Source organism: Opisthorchis viverrini (assembly GCF_000715545.1).
Source record: "Opisthorchis viverrini unplaced genomic scaffold opera_v5_242, whole genome shotgun sequence".
Taxonomy (NCBI): domain Eukaryota; kingdom Metazoa; phylum Platyhelminthes; class Trematoda; order Opisthorchiida; family Opisthorchiidae; genus Opisthorchis; species Opisthorchis viverrini.
This window is the reverse complement of record NW_008751898.1, coordinates 506,555-529,150: the sequence shown is the minus strand read 5'-3', so window position 1 is coordinate 529,150 and position 22,596 is coordinate 506,555. Positions and strand designations below refer to the sequence as shown.

General features: G+C 44.3%; 1 protein-coding gene across 1 annotated transcript in view; it reads right to left on the bottom strand.

The window, feature by feature from the left end:
* Nucleotides 1–16,785, bottom strand: part of T265_08862 (hypothetical protein) — a gene marked incomplete at both ends in the record, with an annotated part of 31,029 nt that extends 14,244 nt beyond the window's left edge. Inside the window, 6 exons of the mRNA XM_009174779.1 lie at nt 537–607; nt 5,849–5,994; nt 13,317–13,687; nt 14,590–14,629; nt 14,674–14,758; nt 16,736–16,785. Coding sequence (XP_009173043.1) covers nt 537–607; nt 5,849–5,994; nt 13,317–13,687; nt 14,590–14,629; nt 14,674–14,758; nt 16,736–16,785 — 763 coding nt within the window. The remainder of the gene's footprint in view (nt 1–536; nt 608–5,848; nt 5,995–13,316; nt 13,688–14,589; nt 14,630–14,673; nt 14,759–16,735) is intronic.
* Between the last annotated feature and the right edge of the window lie 5,811 nt (nt 16,786–22,596).

The window sequence follows — 22,596 nt, the reverse complement described above, 5'->3', positions numbered from 1 at the left end:
GAACCCGACCTTTGCATCTGGACTTCTGCCTAGACTTGGGCAACCTGGTAGTATCCCAGCCGTCGTGCTTCCTTCGGGCAGTTGGGAACCGAAAGGGTGTTACAGCTGAATGATGATTAGTAAAATAAAACCACGTACTTAAAGAATGTACGGGGATGGGCTTAGTGCTGATAAACCGCAAGCATTAAAGGTGTCTGCACCGGCAAACACTCGCTTACGGAACCCGAACAGGAATCAACAGCACAGCCGTTGATATATATTCGCACACACACCTTTTGACGCCACCAGTCAAACATACAGGGGAAGAGACAATTATGCTATTGGCGGGATACACTCATTTGCAAACGAAGCCGATGTTGTTGGGCTATCATCAGCAAAAAAGTAACAAGGTGATCGGGAAACCAGTATACCCTCAATGGCGCTCGTGCATCCAAGCTATCGCTTTCAATGCATAACTCCTTTCCCAACCCCCCACTGACAGTGCTGGATTTTTGCACCAATTTATTATCTACCGCCTGCAATGCGCAGCTACCTACCCCCTCCCGCCAAATCATCCGTGAACGAAACTGCGGCAGCTACAACCACAGGGAGGATTAGGAAACATGTCCTGCATGTGAACCATGCAGAATAAATTCACACCTTGTGAGTGCGGAGTAGACTTTAAAAAATGGAATCATTCTAACATTTCCAAGAATGCTTGAGCTTTCTTCTTTTTTTCCAGGATAAGGACAGTGTCGCTTGCACATTTCAGTTCGACAAGGCTCTCTTGATAGTTGGAGGATTGGGTTTCGGGGCTTGGAGAGTTTTCAGTATCACATCATTACAGCAAGAGAATATCTATTACCGGGAAGTTGGATCAATGTGCAATCTGAACAGGTTCTTGGATGTGCTAAACACAACCTGGGTCAATCACGTAAGAAAGATTTAGGCACAAATACTCAATCACCAACAGCGATCACGTAAGAAAGTGCGCAATGATTAAGGTTAGGAGGTTTGGTGGTGCGTAGAAACATGCAGAGAATCACAAGAACACATGGAAAAAGGGATGGACGACCGAAAAAATTGGAAAATGAATCAACAAACAGCACTGGATCATCATTTCAATCTGGAAGAAGAGTGCTGTGGAAAAGCACACGGGAGTTCAGTTATCGAGTCCAAAACGCAAAGCCACCGGAAAACTGCTGGTGGAATACGGAAGCTGTGTGCGAAACGATTTTGACGATGGAAAACGAAGAAACATACCAGGAGCACGGCGAGAATAGAATCGGACTAAAAGGCGATATTTGGTTGGGGAAGGGGTTGGTTAGAGGTGGAATAGATGGACCAACAAGAGATTTATCCAACAGATAACAAACGAATAAGAAAAAACGTATGAAGAACACTTGGAACACCATTGGCTAGATTTTCAGACGGATAGATGCAGTGCAATTGTGTTAGATAGGGTGGACCACTGGTAACATGATAAGAAAAGCACTTGACGTTCTGAGTCAGGAGGTACTTGATCAATGTGTTAAGGGCATCGGTTACGGTTGTCCACCTGTCATGCACGCCAGCACAGGGAAAACATAACAGATGGTTCAAACACTGTTCACAAGTGCGTGACGTCTACGTCAGGTTTGTTTGGTTTCACAGTTCAGCCGCCACGAGAGCAAAAAGCCTACGAATCGGAGATACGTGCACAAATTTCAACGTTATGAAATTTAAGCGAAGTCCACGAGTTAAAATTATATAGAAAATGATTGACTAATGGAGTAAACAACCTTGAGCACCATGGTGTATGTTTTGGACCTATTCACGACAAAAAATGAATCTGGATTGGAGAATTTCCCGCACAAGAGGACAGCTCGCACACTCAAGGAGAACGAATTACTGTGGTTCTCACTGTTTGGTTGAAATAAAACCATATAATAAGTAAGGTGGATCAAAGTTAGCTCGCTGTATACACTTGGTGATTCCAAAGAATGATTTTTGATGAAGGAAAAAGCAGAAACTTTCGGCAGTTCTTGATGTACGCTTCTGACTGTTTCAGTGTTATTTCTAGCAAGAACTCACCCACACGTTCACCATTAAAAAAGGACCTTGGCCGCTTTGAATAGGGTGCGCGCTCTGTCACGTAAGAATTTGTAGGAGCATGATCCTTAAGATGCTGTATCCAATTTCCGGTATAATCTTACTGCAAGACTATCCTTGATTACGTTATACTATCGCGTATAAAACTGTATTTTTAAAAACCACTTTCAAACCGTTTTTGATTGAGACGCCACCTCAATAATGGATTAACCGGAACAGTGCACCGAATCCATTTCGACCAGTAAAAATCCGTTATTTTACCGGGATATGATAGCTACGACAGCTACAATATCTTTATTCGTAATGAGTGCTAGGGAACACAGGCAGGGAAAAGGTTGTAACCTACGTTGCACTGCTGTTCACAGTACAGTTGTGTTTACCAATAATCGTGAGGTATTCACTCACACACTGGCACTGGTGTAAATAGCTGACGCGCCCAAACAGCTGGCGAACAGTTATCCTGTCTGCCGGCTATGTCAACGGTCCTCCCTTGGTCGTGGCCCGAAAGTTGACCGTGAGTACAAGGTAAACGTGCGATCCGGAGAGTAACGGTTGCGTAACAGGGGGATCACATGTTCGCTTTCTCTGCACTTGCAGAACGAATGCAAATACGGAGAAAGCTACTCGACCTACTTTTGTGGCCTATTCAACATCTACAGATTTTCTGGATTCCGATACACAAATCCTTGGACCGGGAGACCAAGCGCACTTATCCGATCATGTACTTTATAAGTAATCATCCAGAATTACTAATGACCTCTAAAATCCAATATCGAAAGCTTTCCAAACATCAAGGAACACAAGTTAAGCCAACAGGATTCGGTAGTTCAATTCAGTAATCTAGTCTCACAAATACGGTGCAGAGACAATGCAATTAACAGGGTCATTGGGACATCTGTTAGTTTTGCAACAATGTGACACTTCTGAAATATTTGTCTGCCCACACTTAGTTCTACAGGCAGTCTCAAAACACTCCTTGGGCCCTCTACTGATCACTATTTCCATTAAGTTTTGCTTGCTCAGACATAATCCAACTTGACGTTTTTTGATGATTTGATTACTGAGCATCTGACCGTTTACACGAGTTTGGAATGTGTTTTAAGACTGGAAAGATTGCTGGAAAGAGGCGTTTACTGAGCATGGGGAAAAGCAGTAGTAGTGTCTAACCAGCTTTTCATAACCGACGATTCGCACTACACTATGCACACGTCTACATCTGAACAAGATAACCGGATTACTCTGAAAATGTTGTGTAACGAGTCACAGATAAAGGGTGATGTAAAGTCCACGTCCGTGACAAAGAAGTTAAGGAAACCTACTAAAATGATCCCCTGGATGGTGCACCACCTGAGCTCCGGTAATTGGAATTTGCTGCACACTGAAACAGAATACACGGGAACGCGATGAACTTTGGGAAGCAGGATAAAAATAACTTCAGTTTTAACAAAAAGGCAGAACAAAAGCCACTCAATAGATACATGCCATCCACTGAACTGGTCAACTGGAGCAGCACAATTACGCGCAGTGGCAAGTCGCAGAGTAAGCGATCTCTGTTAACCTGGAAAGTTCAGAAAAGTAAGCAGTTTCAGATGTCTAACTACCATAGTTGCGTTAGTGGTTCTAGTTTCTACTGGTACATACAACGAAGACGGAGGGTGAACGTAAAGTTGTATTTTTTAGGGGATTAGGTATTCCGCTTTTCTGGTTGAAAAGAGGTCAGAACAGAACACCGAAGGCAATCCGTTCAAGCAAAACACTGACTACGTGAGTGTGCAGACAGGAGGTTTTAAATTAGCGACCAACTCCACCACCCCTGAGGCCTTATACGTTCCTCTTCACTTCTACTTAGAGAAACGAATAAGTATTACTGTCACAAACAGTAGGTATCCATTGACCAGTGCAGCAAAGGGCGATAGCTTTCATGAATGAAACTACTTATAAGGTTAGTGGCAGTGGTTTCCCCATGAAAATATACTGTGACATCACGAATGTCACATCAACTGGAATATGAGGCAACACATTCAGTTAAAAAATATCATAGTGGAAATCCTTGATGCAAACCGAAAGTAATTCAAAGTATACAAACGACCAACAAGGATGGATCCACTGGAAAAGACACCGTTTATTGACTGAATATTAGCTGTAATTAACAATTCTCTATGAAAAACACCGGTTTACGTTTGCTCACGCTTCGTTTCTGTTATTTGGTAGAAAACTTGGCATGGAGGTACCCCAACTAAGGTTGACTGCTGTTCAACCATCCGACTCATCGGAGGTTGTATCACTAGCAGCAAGGATTTGAATTCCAAAACACAGACAATACTTGTCAGTCTCCCCAGTTACCAAGTACCACCTTATGCCAAGGCTGGTTCTTCGTGCCCATCACGAACACGAGCAATTTGGCCATGAAACCTCTACATATAAGAATCGGTGAGTAGGTCAACCAGAAACTCAGATGGATACAGAAAGAGCTAGGAAAAGAGTCAGCAATGGTGGGACCTTCGCAAGGCAGGGCCAAGGGAGTAGTAGAAAACAATGGACGAATTCTCGATAATGCGGTACACATAGTGCTTATAATGTAAAAAGGATATTATAGGCCGTGGAGTGACAGCTCATGGGAACAGGTTGAAGAGAAGCAGCGACCGAGGACTAGGATGACAAGATAAGAATTCATAATCGCCAGTTGAAATTATTTTCTAGTCATGCCTATGGACCTATAGTATTGATAAGTTTGCAGACCATATGAATCGGCTCAGAGGTCCATAATAAGCGTAACCCTGGAAAAATGAAACGTGTCCTTTAGGTGTCGATGAATGGACCACCGCAAAAAGGTTGACCAATGAGTCTACTCGCTGGAAGGAATCAATGGAGACAACTCAAGTCGTAAAGACAAGATTTGATGCCACTTTATACTAGGCCTTTTTCTCTCTTCGAGTATAATTCAGCCTACTATGCTCTAAATCTCTAAAAGCGATTAGTCACAGTTCCTCCAGTGAGTGAAAAAATATTGCGCATAAATCAGCTAGACTGTTTCAGATTGATCGACAATGGGAAAGCAGAGCAAAGAAGCGAAAGTCTGTTAAATATGTAAACTAACGTGAGTGGCCTTGGCACGCTGTATCAAAGAATCAAATAAACATCAAAGTGTGGAAAAGCTTATTCTACCGATGTCAAGAACCAATTAAATCTGAATAAGCTTGGGAGGGACAGGAAACCGAGCGCAACCAATGGTTGGGTTCGTCCCTGTTTCATTTTTTTTTTACCTTATATGAGGTGTACGCACACAAACCAATCCGCAAAATCACACAGAACAAGTGTAGTCTTGAATTGTTGGGGAGGCATCCATCGAGCGTGAAGATGTGCAACCATAAATAAAACGCGGGCACACAGCTGTGCACCGAATAAACGGAGAAAATGATTTTAGTCTCTTCTGAGAGCGTGTCGGACCGAAACACGCTTCAACGAGTTGCTCGAGGAACGACTTGAGATGAATCGCTTCAGATGCGAAGGTACAGCAGAAGCTCCAACGGACCAAAGAAAAATGGCTTTGTCTGAAAACAGTCCCCAAACGGCGACAGTCTTGATAACGAAGTAGTATATATGTACCATGGACGTGGAAGTTGATCACACAGAAAATAAGAACGAGTATCTCCCGGCCCTAGCAGGCAAAACTCAACGTGTTCGTCAAAGTCTCTTGACACTCTAAGACCCTGAAATAACGCCAGCGCAGTATGAAGTACAAGGAAACAGTAGTGGGGTAAATGAACTCGATACTTACTGACTAGATATTGGTCGTATGAGCACCGATTTGTCTCCGATCACTCCACCAGATGCATTCGCTTGCTGATAAACAACAAGTGGCTGCTGCCCTTGTGAAGAGATAGACATACCCTGTGCGCCGAGGTTTGGGGCCGAGGAAACAGCCTGTAAAGTCTGAAATGTGAGATGAGGCATATTTCCGCACACAATAACAAAGAAGTGGGAAATGATGGTGCATTGAAGATAGAGATAACTAGGAAACAGTATGGCAACTAAATACAGGGTTAACGAGCTGGTTATCATCCTTAGAATGACTTAAGAGTGTGCACCGCTTCATATGTTACGCAAATTTGGTAATGATATCAGCAGTACATGAGATGAGCCTCGTGAGACCGGTATCCACCAAGATAGTAGGGACCGGCGGATTCGAAATCCGTATAGCTGCTGGGGGATAACACTTTACAGGTAGCATATTGAATACATGCGCATTACTAGATTACCAAATTTGTTTTCAAACGAGTGTATTTCGCTAGATCACTAGGTTCTTTCGATGCGTAAACCTATCACGAGTCAGAATCATTCGGAGCTTCCAAATATCATTGACTGGGACGAATGGTTTAGTCAGTAAATTGAGTGGCTAGCTTAGGAATTATACTGTACTGTTCCTCAACTGATGCACATAAGCCATCAGCCAATCGTATACATCAAGAGATAATGTTCATCTACTTACTTCGCACCCTATACTTCCACGACTGTGATATTACACCATTGAGGCATACTAGAATGAGTCTAACATCTGTTGTTACCCAAGTTACTGCACAGTTTGTGGCTGCATCGGTTGAACGCTCTTGTCCACTTCAGGTCACAGTATAGCAAGGTATCAAAATAATAAGAATGTGGCGAGATTTTGCTGTGAACTTGGAAGCTCTGGGCAATGGTACTGACTGAAACCCGGACACGCTCCACTGCCAACTTGTGCCTGTGAACCTTAAGGCATTGCATATTGTTGCTACTGCGAGACAACTTGAGGATTGAAGTTCCGGGATAAACAATGATTGAGGTTGGACACCCAAACACTTAGCTTTACAACAAAGCTAGTCGGAAGCTTTGTATAGTCGAGCTCAGCTCGTAGGGTCGGTCGGACGATAAGTGAATGCGACTTCAATGTTCCATACTGCAGATGACTATATTCTAGTCTTGCAAGATAACTGCCTGTAGTTCAGTCACTAGATGATATTGGCTAACAAATCACAATGAGGCATGAAGGAATGGGACTTGATAACCCTGGTTGGAGACATTATTCTAACCGTATGCTAGACTCGCATTGATACATTTCGCTTAAAAGTGTGTGGTTTGGCGTGATGCATGTGTTTTACGAATACCATTAGAATGATAGGGACGGAGTAATAACTGTGACCTTCAAGACTCTTGTTGAATTTATAATGAGGCAACTTAATCAATTCAGTGGTAAATTTTAATAGAAAAGATTGTTTCTGGAAACCCTGTGTATATATACCAGTTGCACTGTTATAGCCACTACGCCCCGCTCGAGGAAACTTTCTACATTTCGCTCGAATGGTTGTAAATCGGAAATGCATTTAGGTCTTGGAAAACAGTAGCCTAATGTGTGTCAGATGCGGACCAGAGTATTAAATACAGTTATCCGTACGCAGATCATTACAAGCATATTCCTCCAAAGTTCCAGACGGCACTGGAGCTTTTCGTCCAGACATTTTTGTTCGGGTATTATTCAGATTCATCGATTACGGACGTGATAATTTTCTACTTCACCCTGAGACCAGTGTTTCCGGTCTTTCTCCGAAACTGTCGCGACACAACAACAAGCAAATTATGAATATTCCAACCTTCCAAACTTCAACCTTATTTCTACGGATGGAAAATTCAAGTCCAGCGGGAAAGAAGCAGTATCTGTTTGCACAAGACTGACAATGTCTTCCGGGCAATGCTGCAGGCGTACATTTTCGGCAGCTACTGAAAATTTCTTTTGATATCCCCTATGACTTTCAGTACTCGAGGGCATCACGCTGCACATTGCTGTACAACTAAATCAGAGAGGCTTACACCCGAAATCCCAGCTCAATTTTACGGCTATTTTATTACAACAGTTTCTCTACAACTAAAGAACTTGATCCATTGACGTCGTTTAAATTACCATTCATTCTACTTCAGAAAGGTCTGCTCTTCCGTCAACGGTTCACTTCAGTGGACTGTGGACCAACGAAAGTAGCATGCATATTGATGTAGGGGAACAAATCTGTTCGTTTGGTGAAGTTCCACTGAAATACGATTTGGAAATTCTAGAAAAACTATAAAACATGAATGTTCAGCTTCTATTTTTCAGCAAGTGAAAAGGTAACAAAAGGTTTTCCGGTTCCGTTATCTTATCGCTCATAAAAAAGTATACCATCATGAATGAACTCCTTAAGGACAGTGTTTTCATCGGTGACCTACGTACCAGGGAAGCATTGTACATCGACTGTTTTTTTCTCACAACGGAGTACGCTGCATGCTTCTCTATAATGTCAGTCGCCTTCCATTGGATGCTGCTATGCATCAACTCTTTTTCCATAGCCTCTCCCTCTTTAGGTTGTCCACACCTAGATATCTATCATCTAAATTGCGTTTCTTTCCTCATATTGACTACAAGCACCAAGATTCCTCATTGCGACCGGTAGCGTTTGTCTAGTTGCACCAGACCTAACATTCATACCGTGGTTTCGAGCAAGGCCGGAAATTGAGCGATATACTAGCCATCGGTTACGGAAGCAGGAGAAAAACACACGTCCTACATATAACATAAACGAAGAAACGTTACTCTGTAACACGTGGTCGTAATACGCAAACGGAAGCACGCCGATAATTGACGGTAAGTAATGCGCACAGCATGGTAGCTTTTGTCGCTAAGCAGACCGAATGAAGAAGTCCAGGATGCTTTGTTTATCCGACTGAGCACAAGATGAAATCTCACGGAATAAATGTGGTTATACGTCAGAAAATCCATGGACATTAATCAATAACAATGAATGACAGGCTGGCAATCAGATAGTTGGGAGTTTCTAAAAACATCTGCTTACAACGGTTTGACCTGAACTTCATGATCGAAAATTACTCAGAGAACCATAATTTTATCACTAAAAGAGTCAAACCAGAATAATTCCAAATATGTTAGGCAACATCAATAAGTTATGCGTGCTTCACGTCAGCCGCTGTGTTCTAATTTGAGAGCATAAAATTAGTCTGTGGCGCGTCAGGGTAACGGCTACATAGGACCAATAGATGGGAAAACCCCGTGAGAAAGTTACACATATGCATCATCATCGACCGCATGACATCAGTGCTCAACAAGGATGCTTCGCTGACGTACAACCATTATTTATTTGAAAGCCTTATTGTAAAAAAAAGAGTAAAGGTGGACGGGGAAGGGATTTAGTGCTAGCTTACTACAATATTTCAAGGGGCCTACACCTCCAGGCACTTATTAGGACAATCTCGAAAGAAACTTACAACAAGAACGTTATTGACATCGATTGAAAGCCATATTTTGCAGGGTTTGCAACTATGCGCAGTGGAAATCACGCCGTCCCCATCCTGGAAGCCGAGCAGCTCCGACAGTACCCAAAAGTTTCATAACCTCGCTCTAGCAGGTCAAGAGTTGGCCACCCCTCTGCTTCCACCAATTTGAATTGGGTAAACGATGGTTCGGCATGCGCTATCATGGCCTAATCAACGTAGCTTCTAGTGCTGGACACCTGCTTCAATGGAAGTCCCTGTTGCATAACCGAAAACTCGTTTTCTGATTACCTCATTACGGATTCTCCGACACCAAGCCACAAGAGCTATGATCCTGAAATAAGGATTGCCTAATACCTAAAGATGTCTCAGTTCCGTTGCTCGAACAGATCAATTTTCACAGTCATACAACAAAATAGCCCCTACCATAGCCTGACACATACGTCCCTTGGGATTAAGGGACATACCGCTTTGACACCATAGGTCGCTCAAATTAGCAAACACGATCCGATCCTTGTAGATTCGCGAATCGATCTCATCTGCCACACTACAATCGAAAACAACACAACTTCCAAGATACATGTGAAAAGCTATCCAATTAATTCGAGCTTCCGTTCAGGTGCCAATCAAGCACTAACATTATTTACACTCACTAAAGAGATTATACGTGGTTGCCGAGTGGCTTGGTTGACCTCAGTTCTAAACACTTGACAGAAAGAGAAAAATGAACTATGGGTCTGTCACAAAGACAATGAAAAGGAACAAGTGAGAACTACTGGGCAGTTGGTTTTGCCTACACTCGAAAAAGCTGGGTCAACGAGAGCCCAAAGATAACGATGGACCACACTGCGTTTCTTCTTCGGCTATTATTTATAAATTTACATGAGGAGGAAAACTGTATGTCACCGGTTACGTGGTAAGATCGTGCGCAGAGTTGGTTACAATGGGTCGGTTAGAATGGCGGAAAACAGCCAAGAAAAATCGTGAACTGAAGATGTGAGCCGAAAGTAGTGGGCAAGTGAAGAACATTGGCCACTGCGGTAACCAAGTGAGAACATATTAACGTGTTGCTGATTGGTTGCAAAACGTACGACTGTCATAACGCGATGAATAGCACCCTGAGAACCATCAGTATGCACGGGAACGGTCTGAAGGGTAGCATACAAGTGGGAGGGACAGGAATTCGATTAAAGACATTGATAAAAGTGTCATTCAGAACAGAAGAAAATAGTCTTCACCAAACGGAAAGACAACCTCATCAAAGAAATGCGGTAGAGATCCAAAACATACGACATTCAGTTTAACATCGCAGATCCTATGCCTGGCCCTGAAAAAACTGTGTGACGTGACGTCATTCGAGGTTGGCAAAACTAACAGCAAAATAGAATAGTCCCCCAATAAGCTCTCTTCAAAAGAAATCCTACCGAGCTGAGTCCACTTCACGTTGATCCCATAAGTTGGCTTGAGATGGCTCAAGTGGTTAGAGCGCGAATTTACTGACCGGAAGGTCTGTGGTTCGAACCCGACCTCTGCCTCTCGACTTCCCTGTCTAGGCTTGGGAAACCTGGCAGTATCCCAGCCCTCGTGCTTCTTTCGGCTTGAAATCCACAACATTTTGGGGATCACACAGGAACTGGAAATAAAAATAATTCCAGATAGCCCCTGCGAGTAATCCTCTCTCTGTCGACAAAGACTAGGAAACAAAATTCGTGCTACGGGGTTTCTCCACAGAAGAGCGCCAAACAGAGACATGCCCAAAGTAAACATGTTTGCTTGCAACGTGGGTGGGCTAGATAAGCCTAAAATACTATGGCAATGCCCCGTGGACAGACCCATTCAAAGTGAAATCGTCCTGAAGAAGATAAAGTAGGTCTACTGGCATGTGCAAACCTGACAGAGTACATAGCAACGGAAATTGGAGTTTGACATGACTGGATACATTCGTTTCATTCAATTTGGAATTTCTGGATTTGGTTGCATCATCTGGTGTAACGTAAGAGTCGCATTTTCCTTTGTCACTATATAATAGGGTGTTCCAATGCTTGGGTATAGATATATTTCCAGACAGTACGTCAAGCAGACAGCCCACAACTATTCCATCGACCTACCTGTGAAACGTCCTGACGAACAGCCTAAAATGAGCCCCTTTAACTTATCAATAGGTGGATATTTCGGTACTCTTAATAATATCGCATGTATAGTGCACAGACTCCAATGAAGGTACATCAATGAAAAGTGACGAAATACCCGGGAAGTAAATATTCATGTCTTTGACTCTATCAATAAGATCGAAAGTCTTCCGCATTGTGGTCAACAACCAACGCTCGGATTCGATGCGAAGAGCAACTGCCAGAACGGATACCAGTCATCTGTTGCTTTGTAAATCAGCGTAAAACTGGTATTCTCTCTCTAATAACCGAATGCAGCAACTAAACCAGTAAGCTGAGGTGATCGATATTTTGCTGTTTTATCTGCACCTATCGTTCGCATTTGCTAGAATCAGGCTGCGCAATCAAATTCCTCTGCTGATCCAGCTAACTGGTAGACAGATTCTAACAACCGGTGGTCCCCCAACCTCGAAACCTAACAACACTTGACTTGATTATGATACCCCTCGGATGGAGCTCCTTTGTACCGTCACTGATTTACTCGTTGTTCAGGGATTCATGCTCACCATAGGGGGTTCTCCCTGATCGACCACCCTATCACGCAATTCAGCTTGTGTGCGGCCGCAGCTAGCTGAAAAAATTCAGGTGGATCTCTCATAGATAGGACTGGTATCATACACACTGAGTAACAGTTTGGCGCGAGGTAAACGAAACAAAAGTTCATGGTTTTGGTCTATCATTCACCGCTATTTCTCGAATTAGTTGGTTTCTGTAGTATAGAGCACACAGAGCGCGCAGCACATGAGATTGTGTTTGCCATTTAAAGCGAACCGGCCCAACCATGTGACTGAGCACATTCGCAGCTATACTGCAAAGGAATTTCAAACATCATGCCAGTTGCATCAGAACTGAAAAGTTACGCCTCACTTCAAGTCGCAGACCTAGCACTGCTTGTCTGACCTATGGGATGCGATTTATGACAGACTTCAGTACAACCTTAAGTACGATTTATCTACTCAACATCTGGTGCAAACAGTAGCTACAAATTGTACGTGAACATCCTAGCGAGTTGTACAGGTTAGTAGGTTGAAATCAAAAATCCGTTGGGACCCGCTTTGATGTGTCCACGGAACAAGATTCAAAAGTGTCTGTTGACTAGCGTGTACTCACCCTGTGAACTGAATGAATGTATCCACCAACCAATCCCTTAACAACACCGTGTTGTGTGCCAAACACTCGGCTTTCAAATAACCTCTCCCGGTGACCTTCATACATACATTCTGCATTCTGCGTAGCTACCATGAGATCACTTAAAAGCGGGAACTCCCAAACAACAGCTCTACATCCTTGGCCCGTTGATCCATTTACCTGTACGCACAACGCCTTCAGATTATTCGTAAACCACATCCTCGATTGGCAGAATCCTGTATTTAACTATATCTAAAATGCTAACAGATAATAACCAAGATTGAGTGTAACCTGACAGAAACCGGTGACATAGTTAAACGTATACTCAGTGCGACCACATTACGACTCATTTCCGGCCATCATGTGGGGTTGACTTGATTATTCTAAGGGTAAGTCCCGCAGTTAGCTATTGTACCATAACGAGCGAAAAATAAAGGCCAGAAGAAAAGACACACCTCAGTGACTGAGCAGATGAGGTTCCACAGAGTGGGGATAGTCTAGCGTGCAGATACCAATGAGTCACCCATGCTCACGCTGGCGAATTTCGCACAAAAGCCTACACTATTTAGCTGGACCTCTGGACTGTACAGAACCTCTTTTGTTCGTGATAAGAGGGTTAACGAAAAGTGAATCAACTTATGGATAGACTGGTGTACATACACGGCTAGCAGGAGCAACAACCGAAAGTGTTTGGGTAGGCTGCATGGGCTGAACCCCAGGTGGGTGGTATGCCTGCTGTTGATGTTGCTGCGTTGGTTGTGACTGATTCGGCTGGCCAACCATTGAGTGCATTCGAGGACGCGGGATTGTGGCAGGACTTTGCTGCATAATACCTGGACCAGCGATGGAGATACCGCCGGGTATAGGGTGTTGGATACGCGGTTGTTGGGGCTGGGTGGTTGCGGCACCTGAACGTTGCATCTGAACTCCGGTCACCTGCGCATGAGGACCCACAGCCCCTACGGGGATGGACTGTGTTACTGGCGAAGGAGACGCATTATGCGAACCTGCAGCAGCCGCACCGACTACAGCTGAGAAAGAAAAGTTCAGAATAGGCGCACTTGACACCATCGACAACTCTATCAACCATTTCAACCATCGTTCCGATTTCACCTACGTACGGATTTTGGATTTTATAAGAAGCCATAAAAACCAAGGAACTAAATTCAGACAGCAATTAACAAAAGTTTGCCAGTTTGCTCTCTCAGGGAACTTTGTGAGCTTTATTGTTAGCAATAAGCTGCACATGAATACCGTTTCCCAACGAAATAGAAAAGATAGCAAGGAATTTTAGCTGCTCCAGCTTGTTTCATCACCGAGGGCTACGTTTTGAAAATAGACCAACCCCTTGCGCTAGGAGGAGTCAAATGAGCAACGTCACATTTTGTGGAATTTCTAGTTTCTCGTCAGGTAATCTGTCCACGTCGAAAATACGGCTACTGTGAGAACGGTGTGCAACCGCCAACGTCATGGCAGAACAATGAGAACCTATGAACTAAGAAAATCACGGGGGATTTCGAATGCATAAGCGAAAACAATTACTGCTTACCCACAGACACAAAAATGTTTAACTTCTCTAAACCTGACAGCATGGGGCTGTGGGGCAACGTTTATTTGTTGGATGGACACAGCCATAAAGGGATTACGTTTTCCACTCAGCGCAACATAACTAAGATAAGCACTACCAATGACAACATCGGTTGAACATCTCCAGCCAACCTTTGCCAGTGGAAAAAACTTCTGACCTGAGCCACTCCTATAATTCACGCCGATTCCAATGCAGAAAAGCTAACAAATCACTTGATGTTACAAGGAGGAGGGACAAATTTCATAGTGGAACTCATATAGAGCACAACTGAGGAAGGAGGCATCAAATTGAGTTGTAACACACGAAAAATTCACCGATTAATACGAATGCAAGCAGGATACTCACTCGGATTCAGAACCCTGGACAACAAGTCCAAATAGGTTTTCTACGGGATGAATGGTGATTGCAATGATGAAACGAAAAGTGTACCTTCACCCCGCGGGCCTTTTCCAAAATCAACCGCTCGATTTCTTCCGGCGTTTTTTTAAAGTTGCGTGTCAAAGTCACCGCGCGTCTGTAAAAAAGCAAAACGACTGAGTGCAATTACGAGGGAAGTACAGCACGAAGTAGACGAACAATTTGGGCCCATCCAAGAGAACCAATTGGAAAATGTGTAGCTAAAAAGCATGCTACTCGCCAAGACAGTGCACTGAATAGGCAACAAAATGCAACAGAGCTGAGCGTGCGCGCGGCGACTTTGATCAATACGTAGTTGTGCACTTTATGTGACCGACCGACCGATGATCTCCTGCCACCCATCCGTCAGACAACGTGTACTTTTAATTAACGCACCTTCGTGCAGACTAAGAAGGCTCAAAGCATGCTTCAGTCAAGTGTTTCAATCTGGATCACCGAGCGCTCTCATCGTACCAACTACTTGAGATTATATCAACGTAAGACAGAACAACAATATGGACGGCGATGAAATTGGGCCATCAAGATTGTCGAATGAGACGGAACGACAACCAGAATATCCACGATTTGGATCAAACCCATTCTTGATTTTCACAGCATTACCAATCACTGGTGTCGGTAAGCAGTTGGCAACTTACCTTCAGGTCAACGTGCAAACAGATTCGTTCACAGTTTCTGCTCAGAGAAAAGTCATACTCTACAGTGACTGTTTTGTGCTTCACACCGTACCGTCTCACGTCCTTCTTACCATTAGAAAGTGCAGTCAGGCGTAGGGACGATAAACGATCGACTGAAGCAAGTGTGTACCAAACCGCGCCACCTGTAGGTAGACACTGGCTACAATGATAACATGGTACAAAGGTTTTTTGTGAAGCGCTCTCGTGAAGCAAATGGCCAGACAATGGCCCACATCACCGCGCGAACATGCCAGCAATTTCCACATGACAGTCTATATTCATTCCTTGGCAGTATACGCTCATATGAGTTCATACATTCCAAAGGTTAGAAGAATGAACGTGGTGGTTGTCACCGTAAAAATGAAGCGCATAAACACCTTACGAAACGCGACGGTTACGGAAAATGCACATGTTGCTGTCTAATATGCGATATCAATGGGCATGATAAGTGCTCCCACTGACAAGGTACGATCATCCTGAGGTTTCTTCTAACTATATTCCAACGTTTTACGACGCACGCGTTTAGTGCTCCCTCTCTCCACCCCCCAAAAAAGAACTCTATCTGAAACACCAGAAACAATATCACCGGGCCAACCGTAATGAGGCCGTCAGACAACAACGATGGGATAGTTTTCCGTTTTATTCCGGACATGGACAAACTGGAAGTGTCTCAATCCTCATAAGGTTGCTGAAAATCCATCGACAGCCCACGACCGGTTTCTCCTGAGAACATCATAAACGAGAGATTCAGCTGGGTTCCAGGTGAGTCACTCGAAAGAACCAAATTAGTTTGCAGATGAGTGTATATTCGCTGATGTCTCAATCCTCGTTCTTTTTCCGGTACGCGAGATTAAGAGCCGAAATGATGAGACAGTTGAACGACTTGGCGCCGATTCCACTGAGCTAAGCCCATCCTTGTCCCTGTTCAATCTTCCACTCAACTGGTGTGCAGCTTAGTACCTAGGCTTAATTACCTACGCACATAACCGCACTCCGGTGTGCCTGGATGGCAGTAATCAGTGCTTGAATCCAGTGGAGAAAGATACTCACACATTATGGTCATTTACCGACCTCATAGGAAGCACTGGGTTTAGAACACGGAAATTAGGAATGAGGCTGAAAAATGAATAGCCATACCAACATTACAGTTGGATATGACAATAAAGACACGGCTATTGTTTGTAAACACTATGTTCAGGTTCAGCGACCTAAGCGAACCTACTCCGCATGATCAACAACGCAGTCAACTTACATAGCAATCGTTGTGAACTACATGCAATACATGCGGTATATGTTGAATTGCGTTCTCCGCCCCACAGGATTAAAAGCAAAAAAACATTGGTAAAGAGAATGGCGGCAAAACACGCTATCAAACGTTACATTCTACATGTAAAACTTACAGCCTTTCAAGAACATCATCCCTCAACTGTGGTGTGATATGATCGGACATTTTGGTGCTGAAAGAAAACAGAGAATTCAAGAGTTAATACAAAGATTGGTTATTAGTCTTTTCTTGCATATAAATGGCCACCGGTGACCGATAGTTGTAGTGACCAGATGACTGTTCACCCAGAATTATTATCATTAACCTGATAGCATGCCAGAGCGGTCTGGTAGTAGACGGTCCTCATATGCCTTTTGACTCTCCATAAGGCATGCAACAGCGCTCACATTCCGGTACATCACTTCAACATGTGGACCAAACCAAGTAGGGGGACCCTGGGACTGCAACACCTCAGCGAGATCCAATAGTCCACCTAGATCGAACATGCATAGTTCACGGTATATGCTGTCATGTTATCCGAGCCTCATCTTACGGTACAAAGACCGGAAATGCATCGGCGAACATAAGATGAGGCAGCGTTGGGCACACTACTCGTGTTACATTCCATATTCCGTGTCATCATGTAAAAATGCCTCTAACCTACGCTGGCTCTGATGTGATCCAAATTTTGGAAATCCAGTACTCGTGGAGAACAAAAGACACAGCAGACTACCATTTAGTGGATGCTGGAATGCCATGACATCCCACCACGCTAGGAGCCAAACCGAAGCTTGTGAAGACAGCAAGCTCAGGGTGAAAGATTAATGATTTGCGGAAAGCTTGCTGGACAGCTTTAATAGTATTGCTTCATGCCATGTGTGAGGTTGGAATAATATATCTAACCTGTGAGTGGCTAGACTATCAGCGACAGGGAAATCTTACAAATAATATAATCTCTGACGTTTCGGCAGCTGCTTTCCGCACTTTAGTTAACCCTTTGTTGCTTTCATTCTCATATGGTCCTCAGGGCAGATGTAGTACAGTAATCCGGGAAATATCAAAGCGAGCTATTCGACCGAATAATCGTTCACTGAATATTCGAAATAGACCCTTTTCGAAGTCGAGTTTTCTGAGCCAAAAATTAAACGAACCTACTAAAATCTACTGCGTGGTAGTTTGAAAGCCGCCTCTCCTGCTATCGACGCCAATACTGTACGCACGCTTCAGGGGATCAAGGTTCCTGGTACAGTAGACTTGGTCCATGCAAATGGGTCTAACTCACGAGTCGATCATCAGTCCAGTATAGTTGAGATGTGATTTCGGATGTAACTTATGTTCCTGTGTGTGCTTTGCACCTTCATAAGGCAAAGCACTGATTCGGGATTTTGAGTTCCTCTGTATCCTACCAAAAAACTACCGATTGCTTACCAAGGCTCTCTGAAACAAATAATTTACTTGTTTGGGCAACTGCATTAGCCACGATTTACCAAGATCAATGAATGCATTACTAAAGCAGAAGCAATATTTGTGAACTCGCGTCACTAGTGGCACCAAAAACTGGAGAAAAAGGACCGCATGTACAAGGTGACTGCAAAAGTGGTTAATGCTTCTTAAAAAACCGTTCAGTTGTAACATTCTTTTGATGCCATGCCACTCCAAAAAGCATGAGGACTGAGATACCGCCAGGTTGCTCAAGCCTGAAAAGGAACAGTGAAGATGCGGAAACTTGAGTTCAAACAAAAGACCTTCCAAGGAGTGGGTTCGCGCCCTGACCAGTCAGCTAACGCTAGCTCATTATGCTTTACGGTTGTGAAAAGTTACCCCTCCAAAGAGATCAGACGTATTCATATGTTCGACCGCTGTTGCCTTCCAACTCAAGGGGCTTTTGCTGGCTGTAGCATGTTTGCAAGGAAGCAGTGTGTAAAAATTCCTTGGTGATTACTCAGAACCAGCATAATTCAATTTATCAGCTATAAACCGTGTGTCATAGGTACATTGGTTCCAGCTGCTACAGTTTTGATCACCGGAAAACGGGAAGGGGAATATACAAACAAGCCTTGGAGGCGAAGGAATGTTCAGTTTGCTCAGAAATAGGGTATCTAAGCACTGAAGGCGATAGCTTTGATGCACGAGCGCCACTGACTGCGCGATTGGGCCATTTCCGCAAGTCTTCAATCACTGGTGATATGAGCCCCGGGGTCCCCATCTAGGGAGGCATTTGCTACCATCGGAGAAAGACTTCTGGCTTAAAATGAACTCACTCTCGATGAAGCGCGTGAATTGGCTAGGTCATTAGAAATGGTTCAAGAACAGGCTTAGTCATATTCGCATAACCAACCGATATCATTTTCTGCGGCTGCATTACCTTTACAGACATCTACGGTTATCGAAGAAATTTCCCGCCATGCTGTCTTTAGCACCTAAGACCTATTGAAAGCTTACCACCAAGTTCCAATCAGTGAAGCATGCGGAGAACTGTTTCAGCTCCGCCGTATTCCATTTAATGTTACCAACGGAGTAGCATGCTTCCAACTCACTACTGACCATATAATCAAGTCTGAGAACTTAAGTGGCACCTAGGCTTACATTGGCAACGTCACCATTTGTGTGACTACCCAAAGTGAGCATGACTAGAACCTCAAACCTTTCTATCAAATAATAAAAAATATGGAGTTAACCTTAACTGCAAGGGAAGCATTATAGCAGCCAAACAAATATGCCTTCTCGGATATGGAGTCCCTGAAAGAATTATCAAACCATATCCTGAATGAATGAGTCCTATTCGTCAACTCTCTCATGCACTTGACGTTAAATCCCAACGAGTTCTTGGTATGTTTGCTTATTATTCGCAATGGATAGTATACTTCACTGACAAAATCAGTGTGCCTGTCAGAAATAAGACTTTCCCCTTACCAGAGTGTACAACAGCCCTTCGAAAATTTAAAGGAATTAGAGAACGCTATGGTTGTGACAATCGACTACAACACACCCTTGGTTGTCGAGATGGACGCTTCAGATATTGCCATTGCTGCATCTGACTCAGAAAGTCCGACCTGTGGCCTTCTTTTCTAAGACAAACACTGAGCGAAAAAAATCACTCTGCTATCGAAAGAGGCATACGCCATCCTTGAATCTATCGGTAAATGGAAGCATTATCTCTTCGAAAAGCCCTTCAAACTTATCACTGACCAGCGGTCAGTTTCCCTTATGTACGGTGTGTTGCAGGAAAGTAAGATAAAAACAGTAAAATTCAGTTATGGGTTTTTGGCTAAGATATCAGCTACAGACCTGGAAAAGACAATCTGGTACCTGACACCTTGTCGCGTAACCTATGCGCCAATGTGATGGCAATGGTAAATTAAAAGAAATTCATGATTTATTTGTAATGTACTACTCATAAGGTTGCTGAAAATCCATCGACAGCCCACGACCGGTTTCGCCCTTCTTGGGGCTCATCAGGTAGGCGCAGTCCCCGGGTTTCCGTCAGCCTTATGTTCTACTTGAAACCAAATTGCACGAAATTAGCGAATATACACTCATTTGCAAATTAATTTGGTTTTTCGACTCATTACAAATATATACCTGTATCGCGATATCTCGAATATCGTAGCGACTGGAACATGAGGCGGCCTGGTGCAGCCTGAGAACATCATAAACGAGAGATTCAGCTGGGTTGCAGCTGAGTCTCTAGAAAGAACCAAATTAGTTTGCAGATGAGTGTATATTCGCTAAATTCATGATTTCTTGTGTCATCCAGGAATTACTCGTATGCACCACTTTGTTCTTTCCAAAACCTTGCCGTTTTCCCTAAAATAGGTCAAAGATATCAAACCGCAATTTTCCCATTTTCCGCTTGCCTTTCGTTGCGCGGATGCATGTGCATCTGCGGTTATTAAACGTCTGTATAATTCTATTTGGTGTGCCTGCATATGTACATTCAAATCGTGGCTCCTCATTCATATCTGACGAACCGTCCACATTCCTACATGACAGAGGAGGCGAACAACTACTTATAATCCCCAGGGGAACGGGCAACTCGAACGCCTCAGCGGGACACTCGAACGCAATCCGGCTCAGACTCAAGACGAAATGCCTTCAACTCTGTCACTCGGAGTCGGCTCTATCAGATCCCCTCCAGTCTATACGGTCCATTCTCTGCGTCTCCACAAATGCCACTCCGCATGAACGTCAGTCACCCTGTGGTTTATCTATACCAACATGACTAACTATTCCAGGACCTGTTTAACTGAAGAGATTTAACCGTGCGTCAAAGTATGAACCCGTCGCTTAGGAAGTCGAACTTATAAATTTCAATCCATATCACACCCAGAGGAAAGGAAAGCACTGTATCCGTCCGCCATCTCGCCCCTGTGATGATCGCAAAGATCTCAACGAGTTCAGTACCGGGCGAGATGGACCAAGTGGTTAGAGCGCGAAGTTACTGACCGGAAGGTCCGCGGTTCGAACCCGACTTCTGCCTCTCGACTTCCCCTGTCTAGGCTGGGGCAACCTGGCAGTACCCCAGCCCTTGTGCTTCCTTCGTGTGGCATGGCAGCTAGGCACCGAAAGGGTGCTAGAGTTGAACGATTTCCTTTATTTCCTCGAGCACTTTCCGGATAGTCCGATGCCGGATATTAACGGCCACTGGGAGCAGATAACCAGAGTGGGACTCGGAGCGGGGGCTTTCGTTTGTAGTACAACCCAGCTAACCTCATTCACATGTTGGGTATCTGATAGGGCTGTCGCTTTGTTGGAGGCCCGGCGACAGATCCCTCCTGACGGTAACCCCAAATCCACCCGAGTGTCCATACGGACTGAAAAGCCGAAGAAATGGAAGACGCGAAAACTGCTGAAAGCGCCCGCAGTTTCTTCCACTCGATTTTGTTTGACTCTTGTCAGTGAAACTCTCAGGGGTCAGAATGGCTCTCTGGTGTCTAGCAAAGAGGAACGTTTGGACAGTTGGGCACAACACATCGAACAACAATCCATTTAGCCTCCCACTACCATCAATCTGAACAGCCAGTGCTCAATAGAAGGGTGGACTTGGAATGGTGGAGCATGGAATGTCCCTTAGCCCTAGAAGTGTTTGAGTGTATATCTCTACTCAAGTGTCACCTCGCTCCTGGCCCTGACGAACTTTCACCTGCTCTGTTCAGAAATAGGGGCAACTCCTTCGGTAAAAGTTCCTCAACGACGCTTGTCCTCTCAGTTCTGGTGGAATTGATAATTCTGAGCGACAGAGCACCAAAGATGAGGACACGTTGTTGCGAGTCGAGTAGTTCCAGGAAAAGATTAGAAGGGTGAAAAGTCTTTCAACTGTGCCACCCTTTCGGTGCCTAACTGCCATGCCACACGAAGGAAGCACGAGGGTTGGGATGCTGCCAGGTCGCCCAAACATAGACAAAGAAGTCGAGAGGTGGAGACCGGGTTCGAACCACGGACCTTTCGGTCAGTAAACTCGCGCTCTAACCACTTGGGCCACCCCGCCCCCAGATTAGAAGACAGAATAGAAGAGCGTAATGTACGCTTTAATCGTCTAATGACGGTAGTACATGAGCTGAAAATATAAAGTGAGAATTATGAGTTACTGGTCCAATGTTTTGTTTATTTAGTCAAATGGTCTTCATACTAGGAGCCACTGAACAATCCATGGCAGTGACAGGAATAGCACAAACTCATCATCATCATCATCATTATCAGCTGCAATAACCGCGTACTGGTCGTCCCCTGGTTGTAGCTGCCAGAGTTTCGTTCCCCGATGATTTGGGGGGGGGGAGTAGGTAGCGGCGCATTGCACGCGCGAGCTGGTAAATTGGTACATAAATCCAGCACTGTCAGTGGGTTGTCAAGCGGGGGGGGGAGGTGGAAAAGGAGCTATGCATTGAAGGCAATAGCTTGGATGCACGAGCGCCATTGAGGGCGCGACTGGGCCATGTCTGATAATGTCTCTAGCCATTGATGTGGCCCGTCTCGGGGTCCCCATCCAGGAAGACGGCA